Source organism: Toxorhynchites rutilus, chromosome 3 (genome assembly GCF_029784135.1).
Source record: "Toxorhynchites rutilus septentrionalis strain SRP chromosome 3, ASM2978413v1, whole genome shotgun sequence".
Lineage (NCBI taxonomy): Eukaryota > Metazoa > Arthropoda > Insecta > Diptera > Culicidae > Toxorhynchites > Toxorhynchites rutilus.
The window spans coordinates 222,053,861-222,063,271 of NC_073746.1; the positions used below are offsets into that span (position 1 = coordinate 222,053,861).

A 9,411-nucleotide genomic window follows, 5' to 3' on the forward strand; every position below is an offset into this window, starting at 1 on the left:
TTTTGCGATTGCGTTTGCCATTCGCCACTTGCTGCAACTGCCTGTTGTTGTCTTGATGTCCACCGAACCGAATGTGGTCTGTTCTGAATGCGGGTTTTCTTATCGTCGCGAGCAGCTTTGACAGCTAACTCGATCACTTCGGCAGCCGAAACTATATAACGCCGGCTAGGTGGACTGGTGCACTGGTACTAACGCGCTTGGCCTAGCTACCCTTGCGGGGAACTCCAGATCAACACGGTTCGAGCGGGATTTTGCCTTTCCCTTCACTTTTCCTCCTTTACCATGTCCAGACATGGCTGCTTGGGTTGGTTTGTTGATGTGTTGTGATGCGAACCGATGTGGTGTACGGTTTGGATGAGAATGATCGTTACGGCAGCGGAGCGGGGATTTTTAAGCTGACTGGCTGGCTCGAGAATTACGCATGTGTGAGACTGCGACCAATGTTTCGTTCATTTTTTTTTCTTTTTCCTTTCCAATCGTGCTTCATTCTATTTCGCTGCTGCTCTGGTTGCCCGTTTTGGTCGGTACGATTTGAGGAGCACAAAATGGACCAATCAAAAATGGGCACATAGTGCATTTTGACAATGCTTGATATTTCACAATTATTCAATTATTTATCTCAAGAAAAATTAAATGTTATTCGTTATGATAGATGCGTAGATATATTTCCTATCAATTGATGCAAAAACCTTTGCGATCTATTGAGAAATGCTCGAGTTATAAGCGTTCCAAATCTTACATTTTTTCCTACTTGTTCAGTGCCTAGATTTCCATTTCACCTCCCTATATCTTCCGGTTAGACGTAGTCCTACGTCAAAAAACAGAAGGCACATAAAATTTATAAGAAATACAAATCTGACGCTAATCTCGAAAAATATCTGAACATTTGCGAACAGCTCAATTCAACAGTTAAAAGCGCCTTTGAAGATTACACCTTAAACACAGAGTCGGACATGAAGTTTAACCCGAAAAGTTTCTTCAATTACATAAAAATCAAAATTAAAAAGCAATGGTTTTCCATCACGCATGCTCCTTGACGATACCTTGGGAAATGACTCAGAAAAAATTATGGGAGGTTGTGTCCAAGGTACGACCGCATTGTTGACGTAGAACTACGCTGTTATTTTATATAAATCGCTCATTTATACCTTCGGATATTTTTCTGTAATGCTGTGAAATTTTAAAAACAACTGCTTAGTAGAATAATCTCTGAAATGGTTTTTTCATTGTAGAATCAGTTGACGATAATTGATTGATGATTCATTCTTGCCCTCGCAAAACAATACACTTGCTGATCGTATGTCGCAATTTATTTCATGTCAATGCATTGAAAATTTACCTCGAACGCTATTCCGGTGGCCTTTTTCGCAATTGACATAGACTCGGCTACAGTCGATTCTATACATGTTACACCAGCACTGTTGCGACCCAGTCGTGACCACAAGCGTTTCGGGACTCTTTTGAGCAAACTCGTTGTTAAGTTGGAGAATGCTTTAAGCTAGAAGTTTTATTTCATGAGTGTTATAATATAATGTTTAATTCAGTGTAAACTTACATTTATAGTCCTTTTTTGTGTATTTCGCTATCTGTGTCGGACTGTTGTGCAACGTTTTCTAACTTTATCTGTTTCGATGTAAATATATGTTATTTTCCATGTTTGGTGTAATTCAATGTTGTGTGTACTTACAATAAGTTTAATTTGTTAATTTAAATAAGTTTCAATGTTCAATTATCGTAATTTCTCTATTTAAACTTCCACGTTTGTACTTCCTATCGATCCTTCTATTGTTTTGTGTTTGTTTACTTCCCTATCTGCTATTGGTCTATCCCTATTGGTCTATTTCTTTTGATTGTTTGAATGTGACAATTGTCAACTGCCCTTCAGAAGTTTCCTTTTCGACAACTGAACGGTTGACAGGGTGGTCAGGCTAATCGGTTTCCCCAACAATCCCCGACCCGTATTGCTGGACATCCCTTCCAGCTGTACCATCATTCAGCACCTCAAGCACTGCCAGTCCAGTAACCGGTCTCTGTAGCACGCCATTTACCGTCTGAACATCTACACTCCGAACTCTGCCGTCCTTTCCCTTGTAGACCTTCACAACCCTGCCTCGTACCCAACCATTGCGCGATTCTTTGTTAACCAATAACACCAAATCTCCTGGTTGAACAGGTTTAGAGTCCGTAAGCCACTTGGAACGGCAGTTGATGGATGGAAGATACTCCTTGATCCACTTTAGCCAGAACTGGTCCAAGAGATTTTGAATCGTATCCCAGTTGGTTCTAAGAGCTTTCCCGGTACCTATGGGCTTTGTTGGCTGGACTACGCCACTGGAACTCAACATCATGAAGTGGTTAGGCGTTAGCGCCTCGCCGTCCTCTGTCTCCAAAGGCACGTAAGTCAATGGTCTTGAGTTGACAATCGATGCAGCTTCAGCCAGGAACGTACGGAATGTCTCATCATTCGGCTTCTTGATGGTAGAGATAGTTCGTAAAGCTGTCTTCACAGAACGCACTAAGCGCTCCCAAACTCCGCCCATGTGAGGGGCGGCAGGCGGATTGAAGTGCCATTGCGTCTCACTATTGGTGAAAGTTCCTGCCATTGATCTGTTGATGTTCGCAATTTCCTCTCGTAACTCCCTGCTTGCACCAATGAAATTTGTGCCCTGGTCGCTGTAGATCTCCTGCGGTGCACCTCGCCAGGCTATAAACCGTCGAATGGCTAGCTTGCATGCTTCTGTTGACAAGCTACCGACTGATTCCAAGTGCACGGCACGAACAGTCAAACAGGTAATCAGCATCACCCAGGTTTTCACCTCACTTCTTCCTGATCGTATCGGAAAGGGACCACAGTAGTCCACACCGATGAAGGTGAAGGCACGAACGTAAGGGGTTACCCTGACTTCTGGGAGTGGAGCCATCCTAGGAACCCTTGGGGTGGATCGGTAGACAGCACACCACCGGCACTGCTTCGCAACTCTTCGAATTAATGTCCGTAGGCAGGATATATGGAACTTCTGTCGCATCTCGTTGAGTACTGTTTGGCCGTTCCCGTGTGCATACCGCCGATGATACCATTCAACAAGCAGCTCCGTGAAACGGTGGTCCTTAGGCAGAATCACCGGGAATTTCGCATCATATGTGGTATGCGATGCATTGCTGAGTCGCCCATCTATTCTCAATACGCCATTGGCGTCGATAAACGGAGACAGCTTCCGAAGTTGACTACATTTTTCCAATTTTCTGCGCTCATGTGGTTGCAACTGCTCGTTTCCCCACAGGATTGTTAGCTCATCAGGATAAGATTCTGCTTGCACCCACCGCCATACTGTCAACTCAGCTTCCAAGATTTCCTGTCGAGAAAGTACTGGGGAACAGGTTATTTCTGCGTCGTATTTCTTCTTCGTTATTGCACTGAAACGCCGAACATAACCAATGGCTCTTAATAAACGCTCGAGTTTGGAAAATCTCCTGTAATCAACTGTAGTTTCAACCGGCGCCCGATGGTGCTGGTTTGCAACGTAGACTGGACGCAGTTCTTCTACTGTGTCAGATGTCGGTAGATCTTGATTTGGCCACTCTGATTCATCTGCGTAAAGATACTCCGGGCCACAAAACCACCGACTGTCCTTCTGGAAGTTGGGCCCTTTCCCCCACTTAGTAGCCTCATCTGCTACATTAAGACGTGTGGGCACCCACCTCCACTCGTCCAAGCTTGTTTCATCCAGGATTTCGGATACTCGGAAAGCGACAAACTGACGGTACTTCCGTTGATCAGATCTTACCCATGAAAGGACCGTCCTAGAATCGCTCCAAATGACGCGTCGATAGATCGGCAGCGTATGACTTTGCTGTATGGACTTCATCAGACGAGCGCCAATAACCGCCGCCTGAAGTTCTAGCCGTGGTACCGACATAGGCTTCAGTGGAGCCACCTTAGTTTTAGCTGCAACGAGCGAGCATCGAACCTGGCCATGGTCTACCATCCGGAAATAGGCGACGCAAGCGTAGGCCGCTTCGCTTGCGTCTACGAAGACATGTAGTTCAAGGCTCGGCAAACTGCTGGAACTGTAACCCGGGAAATAACACCTTGGTATTCCGATTCGACTCAAACTGTGAAGAACTTCTACCCAGCGTCGCCAAGTGTCATGTAGTTCTCCGGGGATTGCTTCATCCCAGCCAATACCGGTACGCCATATATCCTGGATCAGACACTTCCCATGAATCACGAATGCAGCTACTATTCCAAGAGGATCGAAAATACTCATAACCACCCGTAAAACTTGGCGTTTAGTCGGTGCGCTCGTTCCATTGATCAGCAATTGGACATCTTCTCGAAATTTGACTGCGAATGTGAATGTATCTTCCTTCGGCTTCCACACCATTCCGAGTACCTTCTCAGTACTCGTTCCTTTGTCAGCCATGAAATTTTTCGTGATCTGCTGGCTTGAGTCCCCGACCCGTCGAGTGACCAATTCCGAATTCGACAACCAGTTCCGGATTTCAAAACCGGCTTTAGCGTGAACTTTTTTCACCTCAAGCGCTAACTCCACGGCCTCTTCGTCCGTGTCTAGGCTGTCGAGGTAGTCATCCACGTAGTGGTTTTCGATGATAGCTGCAGCCGCTTTTGGGAACTGATGTTTCCACTCCTCGGCGTTCTTGTTTTTGACGTAATGAGCCGAACATGGCGAACACGTCGATCCAAAGGTCGCAACGTCCATGACGTACTCTTGAGCTGGCTTTCCTGGTTCATCTCGCCACAGGAATCTCTGCGCCTGCCGATCTTCACGCCGAATCTGTATCTGATGAAACATCTCTTTGATGTCTCCTGCAATGGCAATTTGACGTTGTCGGAAGCGATATAGCACCACTGTGAGCGAAGTCAGCAGATCCGGGCCCTTCAGCAGCATAGAGTTGAATGATACTCCCTCTACCTTGGCCGCGGCATCCCAGATGACTCGTATCTTCTCCGGTTTATTGGGATTCAACACTACTCCCAATGGTAAATACCACACCCGTCTAGGGTCACTGTTGACTGACTCTTCTCTCGACAATTTGTGTGCATAACCCTTATGCTGATAGTCGACTACCTGCTGGTTAATGTTACTATACAATTTCGGATTCTTCGCCAGCCTTCGCTCGAGACATTTCAACCGCTGCTCTGCCATATCCCGACTGTCGGGGAATTCAACGTAGTCGTGCTTCCAAAGCAGACCCGTCTGAAATCTTCCAGTTGAAGTTCGGATGGTGGTTTCGCTCAAAATCTCTCGAGCACGACGATCGTCCTCTCCTTCTACCTCTGGTACAACGGCAACGCATATACTCTCAACGGAGAAGAATTCTTTTACGGTATCGTGCAACTCTTGATCGGTCGACCGAGCACAGATGTGAAGATGTCGCTGCTCAAGCGTGCCCTTGAAGCCTTCCACTGTTCCGAAAATTGTCCAACCAAGCCTTGTTTTAGTGGCAACAGGTTCGTACGTCTTTCCTTCCCTTTTCTTCAAAGTGACCAGCAAACTGGCATTGTCCACTCCGATAAGGATTCGAGGAACTGCTCTGTCATAACTCGCTACTGGTAGACCTTTCAAGTACTCATACTTTTCTGCTAACTCTGGATATCGCAGGAACTGCGGTGGAAGATCAAGCTTCTCCACTGTACGTACGTCGTTCAAAGCATGCTGTCTATTGTCGTTTACACCAGCGATTTGCAATTGAATTGACTGTGACTTCGCTTCGATTCGTTTTATGCCACTGGTCCACTGTAGACAAAGCGGTTCAGCCTCGCCTGTAACACCAAGCTCTTTCGCAAGCTCCTGCTCGACCAATGTAAAGGATGATCCATCATCGAGGAACGCTAACGTAGTCACTGACGAGTCTTTTCCATGAATGGTGACTGGGAGAACTCGAAAAAGGGTAGGACGTGGCTGTAGTCGATGGAGGTTAATTGTGCCTGTGGTAGTCGTTGATGGTGGAATCCTTGGATTTGATGATGCTTCTGGTCTCCCAGGGTGAAGCAATTTGTGGTGACGTAGTTCACAACCATTCATTCCGCATAATGTGGCTTTACATGGCCACTTACCATGCGGGATCAAACAGCGCCTGCACACGTTCGTTTGCTGAACCAATTTCCATCGATTCTCAATGTTTGCACTAAGAAAACTGCGACAATCCTTTACTTTATGACCCTCCTTTTTGCACACCAGACATGGCTTCGGTCTTTCGATAACCTTCGGGGTTCCACTGCTATTCCACTTTTGCTCCTCACGTTGTTCGTGCTTCGTAGCTTCTTCGGTGGAATGTGCGTTCAGGAAACCTTTTTCCTTTCCTTTCTGCTTATCAGATCTCCCTGCCTCCGTCCAAAGTGTGACCTTACTGGCGGCAGAAATGATCGTTGACATGTAATCCCCGAATGCTCTCATGTCCACCACAAACAGTTGACGTTGATACAGACCCCAATCTAATTTTATGTTGGCTGGCAATTTGTCCACCAGCTCTTCGAGTAGAGTAGGGTTCGACAAATGGGCTTCCATTCCCATCGATTGGAGATGACTGCATAGGTTCTGCACGACGAGTCCGAAGTTTACTAAGCTTTCCAACTTATCCGCTTTGGGAGCAGGCGTAGAGTGAACCTTATTAAGAAGACACCGAACTATCAATTCCGGCCGACCATAGAGAGTGTGCAGCGTCGCCATTATCTGCGGCACGGACGATGGATGAAGTAGGTGACATCGAACAGCTTCCCGTGGTTTACCCTTGAGGCAACGTTGTAGCCTCATCAGATTTTCTCCATCCGAATAGCCACACATAGCAGTAGAATTGTAGTAACTACTCGCGAAGAGTGGCCATTCCGTTGGGTCTCCTGTGAACTCTGGCAAATCTTTCGGAACAACGTGTCTAGCGGCGATTTGTTGCGCTGTTGGCCCAAACATCGGCACCTGGGGTTGAATGGAATCGGGTACGACATTTGATGCTGCCCCGAACTGCTGAATACCTGTCGCGCACGAAGTAGCTTGTTGACCAAGACCAGGAATTGTGGGAGCAGCGAAACTTTGTCGTGCGCCTAAACCGAATACAGGAGGATACTGACCAACACTCGGAACACAAGAAGTTTGCGGAATACCCAACCGTGGTGATTCTTGCACTAATCTATCAACAACTACCGGCGAGGTTATTGGATACGAATAGCTGGAAACGCTCAACCCTTGTTGATTAGACAATGAACGTGGAGAAATCACTGATGCCGTGAACGTACTAACGGGATTCCGAACGTTATCAACGGTGGACTGAGACGAGGTATACATTTGGATCGATGGAATGTAAGCAGAATTCAAACTATGGACCTCACGTGAGAGGACTGGCGGATACCTGCCAGTATTTAAATCTTTCACACACTGTGTTGTGGTACCTACTATACTACTACCAACTATACAATCATGTGGTAAGAAATTATTCATAGTACTCGACTGCGGTTGGTTCACCATCGGAAGCGGTACATTCGGAGGGAACCTACCTATCTGCTGTGTCTTACTACTAATTGTAATTGGTATTGATGCACTACTGGCTAGAGCAGCGCTGGAAGCTGGATACCACTCTAACTGCTGCAGACTTCGTTCATGCTGCCGCTGTTGAACACCACTCAGCTGTTGATGATGCACTGGGCGGTAAAACTCCTGAGTGCCGGATGCTGACGCAGGTGAGATGACCATACTCACTACCGGTAGCAGGTCCTGCTGACGGGATGTAACTGGTGAGATCTGCAAGGCTGGATAGCTCGGCAGCACTGGAAGTTGTATGCTTTGCTGAACCATAGCACCACTCGTTACTACGCCGTTGTGCGTATTGGAGGCTAACGATGCAGCAGGAATTTGATTGGTAAAACAATCAACCGCAGAAGAGCTAGCTACTTGGCCGTCATCCTGGTTCGGGGCAGACGTTCGTTTGGGTAGCGTTCCAGTGGATGACGTGGTTCCGGTGGGAATTTCGTTGTTTCCGATACCGGCGACCATGGTCAACTCTTCCTGCTTATCCACCCATCCTTGAACTGTGCTCCGAGCGCTGCGGACACTACGGTTGCTCCGTCCACTTCGGTCATCATCGTCTTCATCAATTCCCGCTTGCAGAATCTCGTACTTCTTCTCGATGAACTGCTTTTCCAAATCCAGCTTATCCTGCAACCCCTTCTCTCGCATAGCCTTCTCCTCGGCTAGCCGTTGGAGTTCGAGCTCTCGCTTAGCACGAGTACTCGAAGAGGACGATTTTCCGGACTTTGATCTAGGTGGTGGAGGTGGAGTGGTACATTTTGCACAGACGAAGCACTCGTTCTCAACACCTTTATCCACGCCAGCACACGAAAAGTGAATCCACTTCGAACAGACATCGCACTGGACCATCCACTGGTCTGCAGTGTTCGGTCGCGTGCACATGATGCAATCCCGTGCATCCACTTCGTCTTCGGTTACCTGCCGCATCAAACTCTTCCTCTTATTCCTCAAAGACATTGCAATTATGTACTTCGACTGTCTTTGGAACAATAAATCGCTCGTCGAGTTTGAGGTTAAATTCGCATATAAATCTTAAAGATTGTTGCGACCCAGTCGTGACCACAAGCGTTTCGGGACTCTTTTGAGCAAACTCGTTGTTAAGTTGGAGAATGCTTTAAGCTAGAAGTTTTATTTCATGAGTGTTATAATATAATGTTTAATTCAGTGTAAACTTACATTTATAGTCCTTTTTTGTGTATTTCGCTATCTGTGTCGGACTGTTGTGCAACGTTTTCTAACTTTATCTGTTTCGATGTAAATATATGTTATTTTCCATGTTTGGTGTAATTCAATGTTGTGTGTACTTACAATAAGTTTAATTTGTTAATTTAAATAAGTTTCAATGTTCAATTATCGTAATTTCTCTATTTAAACTTCCACGTTTGTACTTCCTATCGATCCTTCTATTGTTTTGTGTTTGTTTACTTCCCTATCTGCTATTGGTCTATCCCTATTGGTCTATTTCTTTTGATTGTTTGAATGTGACAATTGTCAACTGCCCTTCAGAAGTTTCCTTTTCGACAACTGAACGGTTGACAGGGTGGTCAGGCTAATCGGTTTCCCCAACAAGCACCATTATTCCAAATCTCATAACTACATCAATATATCTTTGGCACCCCATGGAAACAACAACAATGACAACACTTGCAAGTATCAAATATCAATGCTACATGTTATCTAGTATTGCCTCAAAGGAATCGCACCTCTAGGCATCGTTCGTAGAACGTAAACCAAGCGCCAAACAAGCGTTCGCCATAGCATGCATACAGAGCCATACATTGGTGACTTGAATCTACTAGGAATATAAACACTTCGCATCATTTTGCGCTATTCTCAAAAGATACGCTCCTTTTAATATTACTGGCCTCGA

The 9,411-nt window shown here is 46.0% G+C and overlaps 1 protein-coding gene across 1 annotated transcript; it reads right to left on the reverse strand.

The window, feature by feature from the left end:
* Positions 1 to 1,928: 1,928 nt before the first annotated feature.
* LOC129773944 (uncharacterized) lies at positions 1,929 to 9,098 on the reverse strand. The gene is made up of 2 exons (XM_055777621.1): positions 8,718 to 9,098; positions 1,929 to 8,660 (listed from the first exon to the last, which is right to left on the reverse strand). Exon 2 carries the CDS (start codon positions 8,496 to 8,498, stop codon positions 1,929 to 1,931), a length of 6,570 nt encoding a protein of 2,189 aa, XP_055633596.1. The 5' UTR covers positions 8,499 to 8,660; positions 8,718 to 9,098.
* Between the last annotated feature and the right edge of the window lie 313 nt (positions 9,099 to 9,411).

Coding starts and splice junctions, on each gene's coding strand:
- LOC129773944 (XM_055777621.1), bottom strand. CDS start 8,498: ATGTCTTTGAGGAATAAGAGGAAGAGTTTGATGCGGCAGGTAACCGAA.